This window comes from Python bivittatus, unplaced genomic scaffold, assembly GCF_059951505.1.
Source record: "Python bivittatus isolate LINGU-HERP-01145 unplaced genomic scaffold, Pbiv_v1 ctg000330_np1212, whole genome shotgun sequence".
NCBI lineage: Eukaryota > Metazoa > Chordata > Lepidosauria > Squamata > Pythonidae > Python > Python bivittatus.
In genome coordinates this window covers 8,724,730-8,749,548 of record NW_028277058.1, presented here as the reverse complement: position 1 = coordinate 8,749,548, position 24,819 = coordinate 8,724,730, and the positions used below count along the sequence as shown (strand labels likewise).

Below are 24,819 nucleotides of genomic sequence, written 5' to 3'. Positions count from 1 at the left end.
GCAGGTTTTATATAATGAAAACAACAAAGTACAGTGGTACCTCTACTTACGAACTTAAACCGTTCCGTGACTCTGATCGCAAGTCGAGTTGGTCGCAAGTCGAAGTAAATTTTCCCATAAGGTTCAATGTAATTACCGTTAATCCGTTCAGGGGCAGAAAAACGGCCGCTGACCACGCAGCAGGGTGGAAAAATGGCCGCAGACCACGTGTCAGGAGCGGAAAAATGGCCGCAGACCACGTGGAATGGGCGGGAAATGGCCGCGGACCACGCGGCAGGGCGGAAAAACGGCCGCGGACCACGTGGCACAGGCAGAAAAATGGCCACAGACCACGTGGAATGGGCGGAAAATGGCCGCAGACCACGAAGCAGGGCGGAAAAACGGCCACGGACCACGTGGCACAGGCAGAAAAATGGCCACAGACCACGTGGAACGGGCAGAAAAATGGCCGCAGACCATGTGGAACAGGCGGGAAATGGCCACGGACCACGTGGCACGGGCGGAAAAATGGCCACGGACCACGTGGCACGGGCAGAAAAATGGCCGCGGACCACATGGCACGGGCAGAAAAATGGCCGCGGACCATGTGGAATGGGCGGAAAATGGCTGCGGATCCGATTCGTAAGTCGAGGCGAGTTTGTAAGTAGAGGTAATTTTTTGGGGCCGGAGCTGATCGTATCTCGAAATTTTTGTAAGTAGGGGCATTCGTAAGTAGAGGTACCACTGTATAGGATCTGAAAAGAAGTACTGCTTTTTAAAAGAGGAATAAAAATGGAAAAGATAAACAAGTTCAGGCATCAGTTCTCCATGGATATAGTTTGTATAATGAGTATCTGTAATATTGTGCTATAATAGCGACCAATGGATGAAATACAGTAGAAAAAAAGAAAATATCCAAATACACACACACACACATATGAGACTTTCAGTATTGAGAAGCCAGGGAATATCATCATTATTTTATCCATTAGCTTCTTAGTCTTCAGAACGCAAAAGGTAAGACCATTTTTCCTAAACATCTAATAAAATTCTGCATCTCTTTTTGCTTCTTTTTTTAAAAATTGTTTCTTTCTGTGCTATTTTTTTCTAAATATTTTTTCCTATACATTTATGTATCTATGTACATTTAACACCATACATAGATACGAAGTATAAGCCGTAATTCTTTTTCCCCATGATTTTATAATTTTAAACACCTTACAGAATAAATGTGGTGCAGTCTTTTTTTTTATTTTTGTGGAATTTCCAATTATACCTAAATTATTAGTTATGGGAGGTAACCAGTGGTGTGCTGGGGCCGGCTCACACCAGCTTGCAAGAGGCAATTGTTAAATTTTCTGGAATTTTGTGAGCTGGTTGAGTGCAGATTTGAGCCCCGACATCCAATGTGCCAATCAGCTCTTCTGTGGCTAGCAGTAGTACAGTGACAGCAATGGAGTTGGCAAAGCTGGTTTTTAAATGTTCACCAGGACACCAAGGCTATAACCTTGTCAAGCCTCTTCTTTTTTAAGCTTTATGATTTGAAACTGTTGATGCAAGAGACAGCATATGCCTACATGGTTTGTTTTTCTTCAGATCAAATCAAAGTACTTGATATGGTTATTGACTAGCATAAGATAAAAAAGGCCCATATCTTGAGTGGAGTAATTAAATATATTTAAATTCTGTCCTGTACTAGAGTGAAGTTTATGATACAATCTAACAATAAACCTTAAAGTTAAATAACTAGTGATAATGAACAATAGTGCAAATACATTAATAAGATCTTTGTCTTATTTTATTAGCAGTCAGTTCCCAACACCTTTTTAATGATGTCACACAACATGGCAGCCTTATATGTTAATGGATTACATTCAGATAGTAATAGCACAACCTTGTAATAAGTGGGAAAGTAAGAGTAATTCTAACATTGCTATAGAATGGCTCTAAAGATGGACAAGTTCAATAGATTCAAGATGCTGACAGTCACAAGAGCATATTGATTTTCCTGATTCTTCAGTTGACAGATATAATGTGGGAATCCATGACTGGAAATTTGACATCTTTTGTTTGCATAAACTTAGTCACAAATTTAATCTCCTGGAAAGAAGTGAGGATATTATTTGTGCTACAACATTATTCATTTTAAATATATATCTTTAAATATATTTTAAAAAATAAAGTATTTACTTCAAATGTTTTGATCCCAACTTTGAACATTCATCAAAAAAATTAAAACATAAAAAATTAAAACTGAACACTGTGAGTGAATTATGGCATGAGCAATACTAAGACTAACTTCCAAAGTTTAGTATGACCAGTTCCAAATTTAAGATATACAAATACATCTGTGGTATTAACTGTATATGGATCAAAAGATAGATACCTAGATTGCATCTTTTTGCTTCCGTGGCTAATAAGAGTTTGTATCATAGTGGAATAAATCAAGGAAATCACATAAATAACAAGGGTTAAAGCCCTCTTCTGTTAATACTTCATTGTGGTCGTGCCCTGTCCCTGACCCACCCCACTCTTAATAACTGCTAATGAGAAAAGGCTATTTGGACTTTCTGTCCTAGGAAAAACATTCTAATAATTCTGAGATGAAATCGGTTGTACATACAGAGGTGGCCATCTGCCCTATGCTGCATGAGTTCAGACTCAGGCTGGGCAGACATCTGCAGGGGCATTTTAATTTGGATTTCTGTATTGATGGTCTCAACAACATTATATGTATCTATGAGTATCTATGATTAAGGGTTATACATACAGAGTATTCATATTACTATGCATTACTGTTATATATTTATGATTCTGTGATTTCCACTGTCACATATAACTTGGTCCTTAGTCACAGAAGTTCCAATATTAAACTACAAATTAGTTTTTGAATCTTCCCTACATGTTTGTATCCTAGAAAACATTGACCAGGAATAATTGTGGTAGACATCAGAGTGTAGAAGTTATTCAGTAATTCCATTAAAACCTTTAAAAGATACTTGTAATGTGCTGATTTTTTTAAAAAAATCTTCAGCATAGGCCTTAAGCACTTAAACAATTTGTTGTCTAAGAATTTAAAATGTTAGTTTAAAAATTCATGTTTTTCTTTTATAGAAATTGAACTGTTTCCTGAATTGACTGAAACAGAAGATTATGAGGTATTGTTATTGCATTATCTTGCAAGTCATTTATACCACTGCTATTAGAAATAAAATTCTTGAGTTTAATAGAATATTCAGTAGTGAATATTTTGACATTTGAATTAAAATATTTAGCTATCACAGTCTGTAGCATTCTAAATAATATTTCAAGTTATACTAAAGTATGAAAAATGATTACAGGGTTGCAGTTCTATAACATTTGTCTAAGAGTAGGTCCCATTGAACTTAATGGAACATACTGTATATCTGAATAGACACCAGCAGGTCACGGCTATTGATCAGCTGTATGAATCAGATCTGATTTATGTCAATGAACAGATACTAAAGCATCTTCTCAAAAATAAACATTACACAAAAAACTAGAGAGAGAGCACATTACAGTACTCCATACTGTAAGCTACAGAAGTACAATTCTTTGTGATATTTCAGTTCATTTATTCAGGCATTATTTAAGAGGGCACTGACTATATTTTGTGCATGTTTGTGTTCTTGTTTTTAAAGGAGGAAGATGAAATGGAAGAGACAAGAGAAGGGTTGGATGAAGAAGCTACTGTAATTGCCAGTAGAGAGAGTGCAACAAACCAAATACAAAAAAGCGAGTTCCAATTTACCACATCTAGCTACAGTCAGGAAAGAATGGGAACAAGATCCAATGAAGATGGAACACAGAGATATCTCACAGAAGAGGAAGACTTGCGTGGGAAACCTGATCATTCCAAAACAATTTTTCATCGAACTTCTCAACCTATCACCAAAGGACTAAAGGAAGAAGAAGATAATCCTATGGAATTTCAAGCAGCAACAGCAGTTGCTCCTCCTGCAAGCAGCTCCACCAAAGGTAATGAGGAAGAGTATGCACACACTTTTTATGGCAATGAAACAACCAGAGAATCTGCTGCTGATAGTAATGAAGATGATATAGAGGTATCTGCTTTTAAGCCTGACCTAGAAACTGATGACTCTTGGGGTTCCATTCCTATTACCTCTGCTACCCGGTTAGTTACTATGGAGACATCTCAGGAAAATATCTTTAGTTCTGGAAGCCCAGACACGACCATACAGGATGATCTTTCTCAAAACTATATCAGAATTCCATCAGAAGACATATTATCTTCAAAAGCAGAAGAATCTTTCCCCAAAATATCTGCAATCAGTGAAAATGTGTGGTATCCTAATAGCACAGATAGTACTGCTGTTGCATTGGATAGCAAGAATCTTTTTAACATTAGTTCCCCTATTCCTACAACAGCACCTTATCCTCATGGTCCAGAGGTGTCACAAGATACTTCAGTTGCAGTTACAGTATTGCCACATTCTTCTACCTTTGCTTTCTCCTCTGGTGAGTTGTCATCTTACTCTGTCTCATCAAATTCTGAAGAACATGGCTCTACTTCTTCTGGAAGTGAGGTACTCTCTCAAACAACTCAAGCAGTTTATAATGGTGAGATACCACTTCAACCTTCCTACAGTAGTGAAGTGTTTCCTCTAGTCACCCCTTTATTGTCTGACACTCAGTTGCTCAACACTTTCCCTGAAGCATCAAGTAGTGATGTGACCTTGCATGCTACACCTGTATTTCCCAGTGTTGATGTGTCATTTGAATCCACCTTGTCTTCCTATGATGATGTACCTTTGCTTCCATTTTCCTCTGCTTCCTCCAGTAGTAAAATGTTTCACCATTTATATATGGTTTCTCAAACATTTCCACAAGCTGCTCCAGCTATTGAAAATGATAAAGGGTCCCTGCATGTTTCTTTGACATTGGAGGAGGGTGGCACATTAACTCAATCAAGCTTCACTCAGTTTTCTAATGTGACATCATATCAGATGGTCCATGCTGCTTCAGAGACATTGATATTTGGCCATGATAGAACTCACTTGTTATCTCAAGTTGAACCACCCAGCAATGATTTCAATGGGCATGCATTGTCTACAATGTCTGAATTTATTTATGCTTTATCTGGTAATGTGGGCTCTCCTCAAACTGTTGCTGCTTCCTATTACACCTCTGAATTTGTGCATGAGTCTGTTGGCACATTTCATCAGGGTCCATTGTTTAGCAGCTATAGCAATATGCTGGTGCCTAAGCCTTCTTCTGCAGCCTCGCAAGCTGATACTTTTCTGCGGCCTCCATGTTCTCTTTCTAGTGAAATGAATTGGTCTGAAGCTCATTCTGGTAGTGAGTCCCTTTTGCCTGACACAGATATTTGGTCGATACCTAGAGCTTCTTCGCATGTTTCTTCCAGTGAAGTAATGTGCAGCACACCTGTGTTCACAGGTGAGGTTGAGATGACTTCCCAAAATGGTGTAATGTATGGATATGACAAAGGACTGCAAATTTCTGCTTTCAGTGAAATGGCTTCTCATACTGAAAGTGAAATGACTGAACTTCCTACATCCGTTTCTAATGATGAGATTCCTAAGCAGGATACACGTTCTCAAGAAAGCCTCATTACTGTTTCTAGTGCAAAGGGAATCCTGCCAGTATCTATTGCTTTTCCTGTTACTAAGGTGTTTGATGATTATGTTAGTAAGCGCTTGGAAAATCATGTTCCTATTCAGTCTTTGCATGTTATGACTCCAGCCTTTGATGACACTTTGCTTAAGCCTGTGCTTAGTGCAAGCTCACAGCAAGCTTCCTCTACCCCTGCTTCTAGCAAAATATTGTCTTCTCCCATCCAGCAGCACTTTTACTGGGCCTCAGCTACCTTAAATAATAATTCATTGCTGCAAACGTCCTTTCAGTCCTCTGATGATGATACAGTGCATAAAACATCTGTGCCTAGTGATCCAGTACTGGTTAAAAAAGTTACGAGGGGTAATAATAGTAGTTCTGTACTTAACCAAATATTGCACCAAATGGCAACAGATTCAGCTGCAAATAAAACAGTATTGCATTCTACATCAAAACCATCTGCCGTAAATATATCCCATACTGTCGGTAAGCCTATCGGTTCACCAGAAAGTTTAACGTTTCCCCATGTAAGTGATGAATACATCTCTCCCCATTTGCGTAAGAGTGAAGACATACAACAGGTTTCTCCTTCGTTGTACAATAGCGATGTGTCGTATCCACCAACCGATTTTGAAAATAAAAGTGCCTTTCCCCTGAATGCAGTGAATACAGTGACTATTCCTGTTGTGCCAACTGATACGTTGCCAAATACAGCTACCTCTCCTAATGGTTATAGCCTTTCCAATGACTCCCCAAAGGATGAGTATCTCACTTTATCTTCAAGTGCTAAGATTGTTGATATGACAGTTTCTGTGCCTGAAATAATTTCTGATTCTATTCAGCATGCCTTTATAAATGTACCAGATATACGTAGTTCTTTTACGGCCGAGTCTCCCAGCAGCGAAGGCAGCAAAACCTTAAACCCTCTATTAATTCCCACTAAGTTGCTCCCTACAACCAGTTCTGATACCAAACCATGGTCCTCTCTCCTTTATCATGAATATGATGAGTATGATAGTGGCTTGCCTGTAAGTGGTTGTCACACATGCAATTCCAACAGAGAAACTCAGGAAGAGGTAGATGAGCCAGATGCAGACCTAAACAGTGTGAACCGTCATCAGAACATAATTAGAAAACTACATTTTCAAATGCCTGAGAAAAAGGAAGCAAAGAAAACCCTCAGTTCTTTATCAGACCGTACGATTACTGAGGAGATGGACCAGCTCAAGCAAGTATCAGCTCCAGCCATGGCTTCAAACATGAAGACAAAGAAAAACAGTGATCTGACTTTATTGGATGATTCCATTCAGACTGCTAGCAGCCCGTTACAAAAAGCATTAGAATCTAAATCTTGGGCAGTTTTTACAAGTGATGAAGAAAGTGGTTCTGGTCCAGGTGCTTCAGATAGCATAAATGATAATGAGATGTCAACAGATTTCAGTTTCTTTGACGTTAATGAACGTGACTCAGAGGGAGTAGTTGGAGCAGGTAACTCAGAATTAACTTCTGGACTGCAGCAGTCATCAGTAGAATTCGTATCTAGTGCTGACTCCACAGTATTCAACATTTCTGAGGCAGGTTAGTTGTGGGTGGGTATTCATAATTTGTATAGCTGTAGCAGCCTTCTAATTTGGTTGTAATATCTTCTTGAAGTGAATTCTGTGGGTTGTAACTTAGAGACAATATTGTGAGAAGCCCCATGTTCATTCAAAGCAATGTATTCTCTGAGCATAGGAAATGGTTATTAAGACATTTTTCAGAGATTAAAAGCAAAACATTTGCTTTCTTGTTAGCTTACATTCTAATATAATACAAAAGAAAAAACATGAAATGGGGAGGGAAGAAAATAAAGCATCAGTTATTGATTCTTAAAGCTATGAATTGATTATATAATGTTCAGTTGGACTGGCTGGTGATAAAGCAGTTCCTGGTGAGGAGGAGCTTTTGATCTCAGTTGTCTTGGCATAAAGGCTTTGCTATCCGTCCTCACTCTGAAACCGAAACAAGAAGTAAATACTTTCGCTATGTAGATATGGCCTAATTTAAAATAAACATTTAGGGAACTAAAATCAAAAATTTTATTCACATATTATAATACAATATCAAGATTATGATATCATATGATACAGATTTAAGTTAAATTTGATAAATTGAGTGTGAACAGAACACTGAGGCTATATCTGTAGAGGGCAGTATCATACAGCCCTTTATCTTCTGTGTTTAGGAAAGAATTGTGTCTTTAAGTAAGTTTGTGAGACTTCAGCCTTATATACAAGAATTTAAGCTACTATGAGATGCATTTAAGCATAGCTATAACACCAAAGGCTCTAAAGAATTCACTTTATTTTCTTTTTTTAGCTTCACTGAAACTATGTTATGGGTATGCAGCCTGGCTTTTAGATCATTACATGAAATATTCACCATGGGAACAATCCAGTAAAAAGCGAACCCATATGTCACACTGAACAGCTTTCCAATCGTATTATTAATCAGATTATTGAAATGATAATGTATATGAGGTATAGAAATGAAATCTACAAATAGGGATTTTAAATGTTAATTGAGGACATGTGTTTAATTTACTCTTGTTAACAATAAAATATGTTGTGTGCAGTTCACCCTAAGAAACGATTAAAGGTTACTTTAGAAATGTTGTATCCCATACTTCATGGGAAGCAACACTTGATTCTCTACCCCTTCCTGGCATTACAACGCTTCATTATCAATATTTCTTCCTACTCTGTTTTATTTTGCTTTCAACAGAGCGGCAGTTAAACATGAATGCTTTCTGTGAAGTGGTATTTTGCTAATGAACTAGAGCAGTGTTTCTCAGCCTTGGCCACTTGAAGATGTGTGGAGTTCGACTTCCAGAATTCCACAACGCTGGCTGGGGAATTCTGGAAGTTGAAGTCCACACATCTTCAAGTGGCCACAGTTGAGAAACACTGAACTAGAGATGCACATTAAATCTAAGTACAGGAAACAGGAGAGTTGAAGAAGCCTGAAGTGGTGTAAATGGTTTTAGAGTATACTTCATGCACACAAGAGAACATCTATCGCTTTGTGTGTTTTCAACTCTGATGGATCAAATATTAGACTTAACTATGGTTACAGACTGTGGCTGAGGAATTTTGTTTGTTTATTTATTTATTTAGCAGTTTACAATAAAACAAAATTCAAAATTCAGTAACCTTGCTATTTGACTCTAAAACAAGTGCACGAGGAAAGCTTTTTGGTCCCTAAAACACCTCATTGATGAGATGCCCCTTCATAACATTAGTCATCAGTTCCAGAAATGGTGACTATGTTTGATGCAGCAGGCCTGCTCTGATAGCCAGGGTCTTCACCCACAAGCCACTTTCAGAATGGCCAGCAGCAGCATAGCTGAGGGCGGTCCCATAAGGTGGAGCAGCAGCAACAATTTTTACCATATCTGAGCTGCACAAATCCAGACAACCACAAGATGGCAAAAAAGAGAGTTTTCTGTATCTCTTTGATGCCATCTAGAGGTCCCCCTATGCAGCACAGAACGAAGCTGGCCGCTGTGCCCACCCGCAGCCCCCCTCTCCCAGTTACTAACTCCATCCCCACTCTGCCAACCTAGGCAAATGCCTGAGTACCTCTATGAGTGTGCACTAGTCCTGCAGCAGACCATGAATGGGGTTTTTTTGGTGGCGGTGGTGGGGAGGGTAGACTGAAGATCCAGGATGGGACCCAGTCACCATTCCTGCTTTGACTGCATTTATGCCACTGATTCTAAACAAAGAGAGCTGTTATTCCAAGTGTGCAGGGTTGTACTAAATAAATGAATGCTAGCAAGGAGGATGATCCCATTAATAATATTCCTTTAGGAATAGACAGAAATGAATTTAGCAGGTTAAGATTTTTGTATTGCCTGCTTTCTATTTATGATCTTTAAATGCTGCTCATTGTTCTCCATTCACTATACAGTACTCATTATATTTGCAAGACTCCTAAATTCCCCAGCCACTTCAGTGGAGGAAACATCTCTTCCATCCTTTTACATGTTTTGATTTGTGTTCTGCACTAAAATCACATAGAAGGTCTAATCAAACTATGCAGGTCAGGTCTGTGTGATTAACACAAACTAGAAAGCAGACCATTGGAGACAGCTGCCCTGACAGAATCCTGACAGGCAATAGATAGTGTTAAATAGATTATTAAAAAGGCTGTTTAAATTTTTTGGCTGTGCATTTTGGTATACAGAATCCACAGCTTGAATACTTTATCTCTCTTCATTTCCAGTAATATAAATTCAGAAATCTGAAGAAGTTTTAAAATAACCAAATTGCTTTATTAAGATATTCTGTTCAGTTTTGTGTAGATATGTAGGACATGTTGATAGCGTAAAATAGAGCCTTATCAAGTACCTTTCAGCCTTGTTGACAAGCCTAATGTTCTTTTAGACGCTAATGCATATGTGCAGTTTTGTATGAGTAGGGGCTGCCCTTTCACTTAGGTTTTTATGAAGTTTTATGTGTACCCACCCCTTTTGCACAGCACCTACTTTTTCATGATGTTACAGTGGGTGAGGTGCATCTGCTTGCTCCAAACAGTTTCAGTGGATTCCATACAAGCTGTCCCTTTCTTTCCTTCCTTCTCCTGTGCTTCCCAGATGTGCTTAGCAGGATCACTGACCTCTTTGTAGCAGGAGAAATCCATTTGGCTAGCTATATCCATTCTGTTGATAGCTGGATATAACTCCATGGGCCATTTAACATCTTGAAGTCACTGTCAGGATCTCTTAAGTGTTATTAGCTTAGAATTTGACCTTTATTATGTTTTTTTTTTCCATTAGGACCATTTTCTCTAGTCCTATGATGCAATTTAAATATAGATTTTTCCATCGGGCTAAGCATTAACTAAAGTAGGAACTATAGAATTTGGCCAACAAAGCATTGTCTACTTGTCTTGATACAATCATCTATTTCAGATACTGGGCTTCCAAACCACAGGTTTAATATCCCTCCCACAATGCTGCCCACCTCCCTACCCCTTTATTACTACTTTCCTCATTTTCAACCAAGAGCTCAGATTCATGCATGGGTTCCACAAATGCATTTATATTATAATTGTTGGGAAATTTACGCATTTCAGGATATGTGTCTGTGTCTTCGGACTGAGTTATTACTTTGAATATACTTTATGGGGACTTAGCAGGTTTTAATTTTAGTTTCTCCTTTTACTGTTTTCATTGGAAGATGAGTAGAATAAATTAAGATATTATGGAATTATTTCTAATTACATGAAGAATAGTGCAAAAACAGATACCTACCATTTGATGCCAATATATTAATGAAGAAAAGCAGACATTTTGGTGCAAAACATTCTACAATTTCTTCCAAGTGCTCCTGGCTGAAAGGTTAAGCCTGGGTCTCTGCTGTATCATTACAGCAAAACCCTAATCTCTTATGGAATTTACCATAATGCAAGTCCAATCTTCATTGAAGAGCATATTCAAAACCTTTAATTAGAAAATACGAGTAAAGAATGAAAATGGTAAGTTAGAAACATAGTAATCACATCTTATGAGCTTTAAACTGCAGGGAAACATATATGGAATTATTTTGATCGCTTCTAGCCATAAGTAAATAAAGTAGATACCTATTCTATTATTCTGGATTGACTCAAACTTCAGTTTCGATTTTTTCACCATAAAGATGATGAATGGCAAATGGAATTCTGGACCTCAAGGGGGTTCAGTTGCTTAAGCTTGACCTCCCCTGCTTTGCTGTCTTTTCTGCCTATTTCCCTTAAACTGGTTTGCAAATGTACATGTACTCTCTGTTTGTGCGTATACACGTTCAAACACATTTTGCTCTGTGTGCTAAAGCATTGGTAGGGTAAGTGACAATAACCTAGGGCTCTGAAATCATGGCCAATTATGCGGTGTCTTTTGCCAAAGTTTAAATATAGGCTGTTTCAATTTTCTCCGACTGCAGAAGCAAGTAATAGTAGCCATCAGTTGATTATTGGACTGCCAGAACAGAAGACAGTTATACCCCTTGTGATCGTATCAGCCTTGACATTCATCTGTCTAGTGATACTTGTTGGTATTCTAATATACTGGAGGTAAGGTTTTCTTTTTTGTTGGCCTAATTTTTACTCTTGTGTTTTTGTTAATAATCTCTTCGCTTGATATTGGTAAATCCTGCTTGGATGACTTTTTAATATGGAGACAGTTCATGAATTCAGGTGAATGAATTTAATAGAAAATAATATATGAAAGTCTGAAAATTAGTTCCTTGTTTGAAGTAACCTTTCACAACATTAAACCACTGTTAAAAATATCAAGAACAATCCTAAATATGTACTGTATGAATAATGACATTGAACACATGGTGGCTTGTGCTCTTTGAAGGATAAATGGATGGTCTACTGGGTTATGTTGTCTATCCTGTGACCATTCCTTTGAACAGGTACCCATTGTTTATATTGTCATCAATGTAGAACACTGTAGAGTAATTGAACTTCCTTGAGGAGATGACTTCCCCACAACTTAAAGTCCAAGCAATACACTAGTATGAAGATGCACACATTTGATTGTCTGGGCACAAGTAATGTTTGGTTGAAGCATATTTTGGCCAATACCTAGTTGTGTTTATGGCACATTTTAGTCAATTATGTTAATATCTGTATAATGTAAAGCTGCATATGGATATGGTGATTATTAGTACTATATTTAAAATAGAGGTGCAGTGTCTTCAGTTGACATGAGAGATTGGGAACTTCATCACAAAAAAGTGTGAATTTCTAATAATAATTGGATCTCAGCTTGTACATTGTCTCAAAAACACAAATTTGTCAGATTCATATTAAAGCACAAATCAAGCAGCATTTCCAATCCTCCTTCTTTGCACATGTGAAAAGGGAAATGTGTTTGAACTGGTCATGCAAAATATTGATCTTCATAAGTGCTAGAAAGACAGCTTAGGCACTCCTTTAATTCTGCATTTGGTAAAATCACACAAAAACAGATGAGGAATACTGAAATTGCTTTATGGAGCAAGGAATTAATTACATATTGCACTTAATATATATTATATGCTAACGTCAATGCATAGTCTTAGGGGGCATTCTGATCCACCATCTTCAGCTCCTCAACATCTCCAGCTTTGCCTCATATGGGGGTTGTTTATTTGATGGGATTTTCATTTTGTACTATTAATTGTTCGCTATGTGCCTGTTAGTAAAGACTTGTGTTCTGGCCATTTCATGAGCTCTTGCAAACTTTATGGCAATGTCTAGCCAACTCATCTATGGATTCATATTGTCCTTGCTGCTTCCCATAAAAGAAGCTCCTCTCTTCAGTCTTGTTCTTGCCTCAAACTTTGAAAATAATAATAATAGTAGTAGTTTATCATTAGGCAGTAGCTGGCCAGTGGCACTTGCAGTCTCTCTCTCCACACACACACACACACACACACACACACACACACTCACATAATACATGAATATATATCCATACCCCTCTTTCTCACCTATGGCTATCAGGAGTGCGCTCCTTTTACTCTTCAGACCATTTCTCTGCTTCAGTGCCTGCAAATAATTACTCCATGGTTTTCCTGTACTTGAACCAATTTCCTGCCACTTTCCCAGAATAAGAAATCAATAGTTGTACTTGCCTTGTATTTGAGGCCATTCTTTCTAGAGCTGCTTCTGTTTTCAGATCCCTCTTTTGACACTATTTAATACTTGTGTCATGTAAGAAAAGAGGGACACCCAGTGCTGTTTCAAACAAGAGCAAAAGCTTTCCTTCTATCTTAGCACAGAAATACTGCTGAAACTGGAACTGTGTCTGCTTGGAATATTTTATTTCAACATTCTTCTTGCTTGGAATTGACCTGATTTGACTTAATAAATCTGGCTAATTAGCTGAGTATTATGCTGGCTATTTCAGATGCCTAAATTAACTATTGCTTACATGTTTTTTAAATATTATTTCATCCCCTTATATGTTAACCTACACTGCTTTCATATTAAAAAATATTAATTTATCAGGATATTTCCTTTTTCCATGGCAAAAAGTTGATTGAAGCAAAATACAGCAAAGTCTGTTAAGTCCAATGTAAGATAATTTTCTGTCTAATCTACTATATTAGTATTTAAATTAGTGGAAGGATAGTAGCTTTTAAAATAAAAAATCCAGCTAATTCATTTGTGGAATAGCCAGAAAGCAAACACAAAATGAAAAAGGAAGAGAAAAGAATTGACTGTTTGAATAATGTTGTGTTTACCAACTAAAACCAGTGGTGATTCCTTTGCAGCTGTCATTAAAAGTCATGCATTGTAAATAATATTTCTGATAAATGACCCATATAAAGTGTTATTAGTAGGCATAATTATCTAAAGATTGATTTTTTTAATTAAGGAAAAACTATATTATTTGACGCTGAAGTTGATTAGTACTGTCTTTTAATTTGCTAATAGCAGGCTCTTACCAGATGCTATTTCCATTATTATCACATCTGGAGTACTGAAAGAATATTCAAATTATGTTGTGCAACACAGTAAATGTTTTGATTCAAAACACTAACTTCCTTTATTGGTCAATGTAATGTTCTGTAATCTATAATGAATGGACTTAGATGAGGAGTGCAACAGGGCCACGATCATCTGATTAACTAACCTTTCCTCCCTGAATTTTAGCTGTTTAATTGCAAACTACTGGAAATTTTTCATCACAATGGATTACTTTTTCATTAAATCCAATGTCCCTGGAGAAAAGCGTGTCTCAGTATAATATAAAAAGGTGGTGTGAAACACAGATCCAAAACTATGCTTAGCTAGGTTATGAAAAAGACCCATTAAGTAGCAGTTGGATTTGATTGCAATAATAGTTTTATTATCACTGAAACATTGAACTTGATCACTAATAATATGTCATTCAGTGGTACACCTTTGGCACTATGACAGATGTCTGCTATATTTTCTGCATCTTTTTCAGGTAAACATTGTCTAAAAACTGTTGTGTCATCTATTATGATGTTTTGGCATGATCTAGCCAAAATTAACAACTTTAAGGTGTCATTGCATATGTCTTTTTTTCCTCTCACTTAGAAATCAAGGCATTAAACTTTGGCTGACGAATGATCTATTGTTCTTTTGAATGTACGGTATAGATGCTGACATTTAGGTCTCAGAAGATGCATGCAGATTTTTTTTTTTTCCAAGTGTTTCAGCCGTGATCTAACAAGCAAACAAACAATTGCATTTCATTTTAATACTGGGTGGAGCTGTTTTATATTTATGTGAAGTTGTTTTTGCTTTTTTTAGGAAATGCTTTCAGACTGCACACTTTTATTTAGAAGATAACACATCCCCTCGAGTGATATCCATTCCCCCAGCACCAGTCTTTCCTGTGTCAGGTATTGTGCTTAGAATTTATTTTATGAACAATGGCTAGTTTTAATAACAGTAATTATTTTATAATTTCAGTAAATAGAATTGTGATATGGCAAAGAGGCATTATATTAATGTGTTGTAGTATATAATTATGTGCTGAACAGACATCCCATTCAGCTTTTTGCACTCAGATTAAAAGGTAGAAGCGTCCAGCAGAGAAAGTAAGAAAACATCAAGATGCAGTGCTGTATGCAGAACAGAGGCTTATCTTGTCCTTTATTTGGGTATCTGATTAGGAACCTGTTCTGGAAATTCACAAGCGCTTCTGAATACACAATCATGGGCTGTTTTCCCTTTTCAGTGTAGTCATGAGTGATTCTTCGTCTTCTGCATTTTTAGATGGGGTTCCTAAAAAGGCAAATTTATTCACTGCTTGAAACTTTTGTATTTATGAAACTATACAGGAGCACAAAGCAGAGAAAATTAAACTTAAATCTATTTTATCAAACCCTGTGTCACCTTCATTGTGAACAACGTCTGCATTACATACATATATAGCAAATACATCAGCTTTAATTACCATTTAGAGAGATTAATCCAGCAATCACTTCTGAAGGGAGATAAGAATTTAGGTCTATGTGCCTTACATCTAAGAAAAAAACTGTGTAAAAAGATAAATTCCAGGACTAATTATCACACAGAGGAAGCATGGAGAAAAGGCTGGAGAAAGAGTCCTTATTAGTAAGTTTTCTAGATAAATGTGTGTGAGCTCTACTTCTAGTATTCTAACAAACTTCAATGAACAGCCAGTCAGTTTCTTACCAAGAGGTAGAATGTATCAGCTGCAAACAAGGAATATACAGGAGTTTGGGACACTGCACATTTCATAGTATATCTAGATACCTTTTCTTTCAAGTGCTACATTCTTTTAGACAATGCGCAATTCTTCTCTAAACAACAGAAAATAATATTCAAGGAGTTTTATTTTATGCTGTGTTCCCATTTTCCAACATCTGGATCTTTAGTCTCCTCTGTGTGTGTGTATGTAGATATGCATATATCTTTATCCCACTTTATGTAATTATGTAATTTCTATAACTATTACAAGTGTACTTGTTTCTTTTCCCCTATAGTATAATTTTATGCCTGTGTATTTAAAAGAAAATGAACATACAATCTTATTTGATTAGGAAATACATTTTGACAGGCTCCTTCACCAAGGTGTGAAGTTATTCTTCCACACTTATGCAGTTTTATGCAGGGTTGAACAGCTAATTTGATCTATGCATTCAAGCCTATTCAAGGAAAAAGAACAGATGGATCCTAATACAAAACAGCAAATTATTGTTAGCTGAAGCTTTAAAAAGTTATTTAACTTAAACGAGGGAACATCTGCTGACATAAATAGAAGCTCCTTATGTAGTTTTTTTTTCAATGTTTATTCATCATTTGAAATTACAAAGTATGAAGTAAGAACAACAACATACAAGGCAGCCTGTTGGTCATGTCTGAATTTTTTTAGTTTGGCATCTTATTTCTAACAATAATCACAGGATCTTTCCAAAGAACCTACAAGAAGCTCAAGAATAATCACTCAAATCCTATAAACATTTTAATCACTCAAATCCTATAAACAATCCTATAGACAAAGCTAATTAACCTTTTATTACAAAAAATGTTTAGATATCTTTTAGCCTGTTTGGCTTTAACATGCTGAGGACCTGAAGAATATATAGGTATATTATTGATGTTATGATTATTTATTTAGAAAGTGTATATGGCCACCCATCTAATATACAGACTCCAGCTGGCTAACAACAGTCAGCAAAAACAATAATCAAGGCATATATAACAAATTCACCAACACAAATCATACCTATATTGGGCTCATCTATCATCCGGCTCAATGCCTGGGGGAGAAACCAGATGATAGACGAGCCACAGCCTTTTGGAAGGCCAAGAGGGTTGGGATCCTCCAGATCTCAAGGGGAAGGTTGTCCCTTAGGGCAGGCACTGCAACAGAGAAGGCTCCTGGGTTCCTCAGGATGGAATTGTTTAATAGAAGGAACCTGGAGCGCAACGTCCCTATCAGATCTGGTGGGAAGAGAAGAATATTTTATACTTCTTCATTTTGTAAAACTTTGGATGTATGAAACCAGTGAGACTGTCAAGCTCTAGGTCTCAAGGGAACATCATTGCACAATGAGGAGCTTTGGAGTTAAAAATTGTCCAGCTTTATTTTGAGTGAGCCAGTGACTATTCTCACCAGATTTACATCTTGAATCAGTCTTATGGTTTTATTTTTTTCCTGAAACTCTGTCAGTCTTCCAGTCCTCCATAGAGTAATCCAAATTAAAATGAATGTTTGCTTAAATATTGTCATTCTCATGGCACTGGATAAAGGCTGTCGCCCCAAAATAGTACACAGTCTTAATAGGGGTAACAAAGAATATTGTAACAGTAGCAACATCATATATAATTTAGTGACATTTTCTTTCTTCTTCTTTTGTACAAAGAAACATGTAAAACTGAATTGTTCCTAATGAATAGCAGAAAAATTCTGCTAGACCTTTTTCTATAATTTTTATTCAGTTGGATTACAGAAAACGTCTTTCTTTTTTTCAATAGAGAAAGGAATTTCTGTGTAATTCTCATGGAAGGGATTTGGGATTCTTACAGCTGTTTAGTACAAGGTTTGAGTATCTTGACTTGCTATTTATGGCCTTCTTTCTTGCAACCTTCAGCCTTCCTTCACTTCCTGTCTTGCACTTCAGTTAAATCATACAGCTCATTAGGGAAAACATCATGAGGAAGCTTTCCCTAATGGGCTTTTTCAGACTGAGAAGGACAGGCATCCCCCCTGCTTCAGAGGGAGGGAGAGATGTGCACCAGAAAACCCCACCAGCACCTTTCATGCACCCAACATTAAAGGCAGCTCAAAAACATCCCATGACAATCAGAAATAACATCTACAGTAACAATAGTATATACTTTTTTTAAAAAAAAATTATGCATTTGTAATTAAGTGCAGTAGAGACATAGGATAGAAACAACAATTAAAACTATATGGTACTACAAAAATTGTAAAATCACAATACTTTGGAGTCTCTATACTAAAAGGCTCAGGACATATAATAAAATCATCCTCTGTATGTTCAAATGAATAGTTAATTTTAATTTTTTATTTTAAATATTAATGGCGTCACAGAAATCCATGAAAAGCAAATGGGGGATTAGGGTTTCTTTTTAACTTTAAGAAATCTGACTCTAAATGTAATTCTGGCTGGAGTTGATTCCAAAGAACTGGAGCCAAGTGAAAGAAGGAACTCAGCTACAATGTGGTTACTCTAGTTTGCAAGAGAACCAATCAGCCTTGGGCGAATAATCAAATGTATACCCTGCTGTGCTGATGTTTGTTTTATCCTGGAATGGTTGTGCTGGGATAAATGTGTAAATTGGGTGGCTTGGCAAGCTATTTTCTATGTTCCACTGGTGCATTTCAACAGTGGAGAGATCCATCTTCTGACTTGCTTGTGAAAGAACTCATGGAGGCTGGACTGGCTTTTATTGTTCAAAAATAATAACTTAAAAATAAATAATTATTTACATTTACATTATTTACATTTTTTTCTTCCCCATCCCTGTCCCCCCTTTTCTCAATTTACCTTTAAGATGATGTTGGAGCAATCCCAACAAAACATTTTCCAAAACATGTTGCAGATTTGCATGCCAGTAATGGGTTCACTGAAGAATTTGAGGTATGAACTATTGTTCCTTTAAAATTAAAGGCACAGTTGAAAATATTCTTAGAACATTCATAGGTGAAAAAAAAATCAGATGTTTGTGGAACCAATAGAATGTAATATGGAATGTCATTTGGATCGGTATATCCATATTTATATATGGAAAAGACATATTTAATCTCAGTCATGTTATTATGAGCATCAAGTGGATTATATACATGGCAATAACTGAGTATATAAATGGTTTTTCACCTTAAAATTTTCAGAACATAAGTTTCTGTATGAAAAGGAGAACATCTAGGCCTGTGTGGGATTAAACAACACTTTTAATTACCATAGCTGAGATCTGTAGTGACAAGGCTGCAGAAACTACACAGAATTAACTAAGAAAACAGTGTATGAGCTCTTTCTGCACTCCACATGGGGCATCTGACAGAGGAAGTTCTATTCTGACAGTTCACTGTAAATCCCCATCTCCAACTTATGACAGGAGACCCTGTTTTCCCATTTCACATCTCATAAGCATGAGACTCACTAGACCAAACCTGGGCTAACATTCACACACTTCCAATTGTACTATGCTGCTAGGCTTGACCTCAACTGAACTCTTTCATTTGACACAGGGCAATGAATTAATTGCCCTCTGTGTTAGGTGCAGTTCTCTCAAACACCCATGTTAGATTAAACCTTCTGGCCTTTCTCCTTTTTCATGGACTTCCCACTCTGCACTTGATGCTCTTGAAGCTGAGCAGTTGTTAGTTCTTGATGTAACTGGCATGTCTGACCTGAGAATTGCTGATTCTCACCTTAATTCTGAATAATAAATATGAAAATAACAATGATTGTTATTCTCTTTTGTCCTCTGTACTTATACGTGTGGTCTCTGAGTATAGAAATAGAGCAGCATTTGAATTTTTTGAGCAATATATAACAGAATAATACATTGATTTTTACCTAATTCAGGTGGCTTATAGAAAATTGTTCCACTTCTTACATTTGTGAGATTCCCAGGGTGTGTTTGGTTGCTAGTTTCACAATAACATATGTATGCATCATTGATTTTAGTAAGTCTTATGCCTAGTAAGTCATATATGAATAGTATTGATATAACATGTTGAAAACATTGAAAGTAATCCCATTAAACATATAATTTCTGTGTCTTGCATCAGTGAAATAGAATTTAACTTCATTTGCAGTTCATATATTTTACCAGTTCTGTGCATGATTGATTATTTGCATGTTTTAATCGAAAAGTTGTCATTAATATTTTTATTTGCAAAACAAGTTTGCATTTACAAGCCACTTTCTGTTGAAGACAATACCACTGAAACCAACAAACATTTGGTTTATGCACTGAAACAGCAAACCTTGATTTTCTATAATGAATGGGTGTCTTTTCACTGACTTCAATGAACATTGTATTATATCTCCAGTCAGTAAAATTATGTTTCAAACTTATTTTTTTTTACTTGCATGCTTTATATTAGAAATGCTCAGCTATGTTCAATTATCAAGGTGTATATATCTATATATGTATATCTCATAACCATAATTGCTTTCCATTGTATTTGTAATATATAAACATTTACTCATTTGTGTGCTGTGAAATTTGATTTATTTTTATTTTTTTGCATTCATTCCTTCATTAGACACTGAAAGAGTTTTATCAGGTAAGGAATTATTTCAACAAATCTTATTTTAGTAAAGACATAATTGCAAGATATGGATATTTGGTGGGGTGGGGCCATGCATGCAAATATACGTGTGTATTCAGCAGCATGTGTCTATTTTCTATTTTTCAGGAAATCCAGAGTTGCACAGTAGATCTAGGTATTACATCAGACAGTTCTAATCATCCAGACAACAAGAATAAGAATAGATACATAAATATTGTTGCATGTAAGTAATTCTACATATTATTTATTGTAAACAATAATATAGGCCAGTGTTTATCAACTTTGGCAACTTTAAGATATGTGGACTTGAACCCCCAGAATTCCCCTGGGGAATTCTGGGCGTTCAAGTCCACATATCTTAAAATTGCTAAGGTTGAGAAACACTGGTATAGATTATCCACTATACCTGTAATTATAGGTATAGTAATTATATAAGCCGTCTTGACTATTTGCTAGAAGAGGAAGCTATGGTATAAAGTAGAAAGGGATGACCATCTCATGGTTGGGGATTTCAATGAAGCTGATTTTTTATTCATAATAGTTTGGTTTAAATGATAATGTATACGTAAGTCAATATGTACAGAACAGAAAGCAGTCTCTCCCGTCTCTAATTGCCCCGAAGAACCTGTTTCTGTAAGAATAGTGTGGACTGTCTGCAGCAGGGATTGTTCAACTAAAGTTACATGGAAACTTTCACATATGCCAGAAGACTCTCTACCAAAAGCAATTAAACTCTTTTCAAGTCCTGTATATTTTTATTTTAGTTTGTTTTACCTTATGATACTGTGTCCAGTAGCCTTATGATAGTGGGTGCACTATAAATAAATTCTGATTATTTAAATTTTAGTAGTTCACTGCTAAAAGAACTAATACTCCTGTTGCTGAAACATTTTTATTTTCCCTTTCTTTCCAATGTAGATGATCATAGCAGGGTTAAACTTACCCAACTTGCAGACAAGGATGGAAAACTTACTGACTATATTAATGCCAATTATGTTGACGTAAGTGTGCATCTTCCCACTGAATGGTCCTTTTATTTTTGTTTATTTATCATTCTATGTGAGTCTTGGCCTTCGATGAACCCTGGAAAGATTTCCCCTTTTCCAGCAGTAGAAACAGTAAGAAACTGGAGAGAAGTACACCAGGTTGCTGGGGAAAGGAGAAAAGAGACACACTTGAGAGCTTAAGCCATAGTATCAATGAAATAAATTAAGAAAATTTATTCTGTAGTGAGTGTTTATGAGGGGATAGAGAGAAAAAGAGAGATCTCACATCTTTATCCCACCCTTTGTATAAGGAACGTACACTGAAAAGAGAGTATATCTGTAGTTATCTCCTTTTCTTCTCCACAATCTTGTAAGTTAAGCTTAAAAGTATATCCTAAGATGCCATTAAGTACATATGTGTTGATACAGTGGCATCTGCAAAAACTGCAGTGACACCAAAATGACATTCAGAATGAAGTCATCACACAAATGCTGTTGTTGCATATTTTCATCCCAATGCCTGATGCATGTATGTGACTCATGGTGTTTGTGTGAAGATACCATTATTTCCCAGCCATTGCAGCATTAGTGAGTAGATGTTAGGCTGATCTCTTTTACCAACAACAATTGAGGAAGGTGTGCAACCACTGTAGCACAGGGCCCCACAGTGATACAAAGATCTATAGTATCAAATGCTGCTGAAAGGTCCAAAAAGATCAGGTAGGACACATTGCTCCGTCCAAGTCCAGAGCAACCCATGCCATTTCCATTGCATGCTTGACCTGAATCCAGACGGAAAAGGAGTCAGATAATTTGCTTCCTCTAGGGATGACTCTGCACCACTGTCTCAACAGTCTACCCTGAAAAGGGAAGGTTGGAGACTGGGTCATAGTCACTCAAAACAGCTAGGTCCAGGGAGGGCTTCTTGAGAAGGGAGCACACACACCCCTCCCTCAAAGAAGCATTGGCCACCTTCTGGATCATTACACCCCTCTGGAAATCTGAGGGCAAAATAAACAAGGCATCTGGAAAACAACCTATTGAGGCAATAGAAGTACAAACATCTCTCTTATTGTCCATTTGTGGGTTCAAACATGAGCTTATATTCATGTTCAGTCAGATTTGCTTTTCATCTTCACTTCATTTCCTGGAGGAGCTCAGTAAATAAGGAACTCTCTGGTATGGCCAACAGAGAGAGAACACTCAGGATAAATCATGTCAACATCCTGGCTGCCCCCCAATCCCAGGGGTCCACCAGCTGCTCAACAAAACTGTCTACTATATAAGCATTCCTTATACACATAATCTCAAAGTGGTGGGTGTAGACAGCCTTATACATTTTAAATAATTTCTTCATTATTAGCTCCAGATTAGCATTTGATTATCAAGAGCTCTTTGATGAACTAAGTCAAACCTCCCTATGCCCAGAATTAGTAGCTTTAAAGGTCCCAGTTACCCACAAGATGAGCTGCAAAAAGATGGATTTAACTCTTTCTAAATGAAGGATAAACCTATACAACTGTAGGTCTATCTGTCCTGTTTAAAAGAAGTTGCATACAGTATCGGTGAAGTTTTCCTCATGGGTCAAGTAACAGTTGGTTAAGCAAATGGAACAGATTTACATAGCATACTGGTCTCTCACATATCCATTCACGTTTTTCCTTTTGGAAAAAATGTAAAAGGATGGGAGATCCAATCATGGGTCTTGTGAATTTGTTCAGTTCAGCCTGAAAGACTGACAAATCCATGCTAAGCAATATTTTACATGTCATCTTCCAATATAACCTCAGTCCAGGATAAAAAGGTGTCATCTTTATTTCTCATTATCATTCCATCAAAAATGAATATGCTTCTATTTCTAGAGGATTGCCTGAAGACTGTCATTTTGTAAAAAGAAGTCATGTGTCACTGTCCTAAAGTGTCTTCTTTTCTTTGTTTCATGCAGGGCTACAACAGACCAAAAGCTTATATTGCAGCTCAGGGGCCTTTAAAATCAACAGCAGAAGATTTCTGGAGGATGATATGGGAACATAATGTAGAAGTCATTGTAATGATAACCAACCTTGTTGAGAAAGGACGGGTATAAACCTCTTAGTTAATATTCTTTAGCTCTATATGTTGCGTGAACCTCTCAATGGAGCTCATCAATTGAATGTTTTCTCATGATAAACTCATTGAACAAAGCAGCCTCATTTTAAATAATTACATATAGGTTTGAAGTACAAAAACTCAATTGAAAATGAGCTGTAACAGCGGAAGAGCTAATACTAGTATGGAACAATCATTTGTTCCATTAATATGAGTTATTAGAAAACCTGAGCTGTTCAGAATTCAATTGAGAAGGGAACATTTTTATTTTTTTTCCTCTCTGCTCATAATAAAATCCTCTCTCTAGCTTTCAAAGTTGATAACTGCATTTTCAGGAAACCTCAGGGCAAAGATCTAGCTTTGATGTTAGTATTATCTGTATTACTAAATTCCATAATTCTACAAAATTAATGAAAACATTGAAGAAAGTTCAAAAGAAATTTGAACCCTTGGCTGAACTAATCTAAGTTTAGTATTATTCATTTCAAATGTGATTGGACTTTTCCTTGTCTAGCACTCCATACACTCAACTCAAATAAAATATTTTAAAATTCCCAATTTTGGGGAAAATAGCAGCCTTCACAGACACTTTATAAAGGGAAATTATTGTGTGGTCACTTAGCAGCACAGATAGTCAAATGCACAAGCCCAGAGAGTTTGCTAGTTAAAATAGTACTTTACAGCTTCTTTTGCATATTAACATTGTATATTTCTTGGCTGCCAGAGAAAATGTGACCAGTACTGGCCTGCTGATGGTAGTGAAGAATATGGAAACTTTCTAGTGACACAAAAGAGCATTCATGTTCTTGCCTATTACACTGTGAGGAATTTCACCATCAGGAACACCAAAGTGAAAAAGGTAGATATGCCAATTAGGTGTTGATTATGCTTCAATTTTGTTGGGATATGCTGGTTTCGTTTTGTATTGTATTGCATCATACTCATTTTGTACATTAACAGAGTCATAAATTGTCAGCCTTATAAATCTATAAAATAAGTATAAATATTGTGATTTAATTTTTATTCTATGTTATAGGGATCCCAAAAAGGAAGGTCAAGTGGTCGATTAGTTTCTCAGTATCATTATACTCAGTGGCCTGACATGGGTGTTCCTGAATACACGTTGCCAGTGCTGACGTTTGTTCGAAAAGCATCGTATGCTAAACGGCACGCTGTAGGCCCCGTGGTGGTTCATTGCAGGTCTGTGGTTTTCAGCTCTTATTTATTAGATGTATATCCCACTTTTCCCATTTTAATTATTCAGAAAAGCTTGGAAAAACAAAGACTCATATCCCCGGGTCTTTGGGAAGCCATATTTTCTTAATGTTTCCAATTCATGTGAACTTTAGTCTGCTGCATAACTGG

The 24,819-nt window shown here is 36.7% G+C and overlaps 1 protein-coding gene across 1 annotated transcript in view; it reads left to right on the top strand.

Annotated features, from left to right (window-relative positions):
• PTPRZ1 (protein tyrosine phosphatase receptor type Z1) overlaps nt 1-24,819 on the top strand; it is a 111,143-nt gene that overhangs the window by 74,919 nt on the left and 11,405 nt on the right. The window contains exons 11-21 of the mRNA XM_088141682.1: nt 3,094-3,137; nt 3,642-7,173; nt 11,559-11,688; nt 14,893-14,984; nt 18,634-18,719; nt 20,354-20,374; nt 20,507-20,603; nt 21,299-21,381; nt 23,312-23,446; nt 24,179-24,313; nt 24,491-24,654. Coding sequence (XP_087997808.1) covers nt 3,094-3,137; nt 3,642-7,173; nt 11,559-11,688; nt 14,893-14,984; nt 18,634-18,719; nt 20,354-20,374; nt 20,507-20,603; nt 21,299-21,381; nt 23,312-23,446; nt 24,179-24,313; nt 24,491-24,654 — 4,519 coding nt within the window. The remainder of the gene's footprint in view (nt 1-3,093; nt 3,138-3,641; nt 7,174-11,558; nt 11,689-14,892; nt 14,985-18,633; nt 18,720-20,353; nt 20,375-20,506; nt 20,604-21,298; nt 21,382-23,311; nt 23,447-24,178; nt 24,314-24,490; nt 24,655-24,819) is intronic.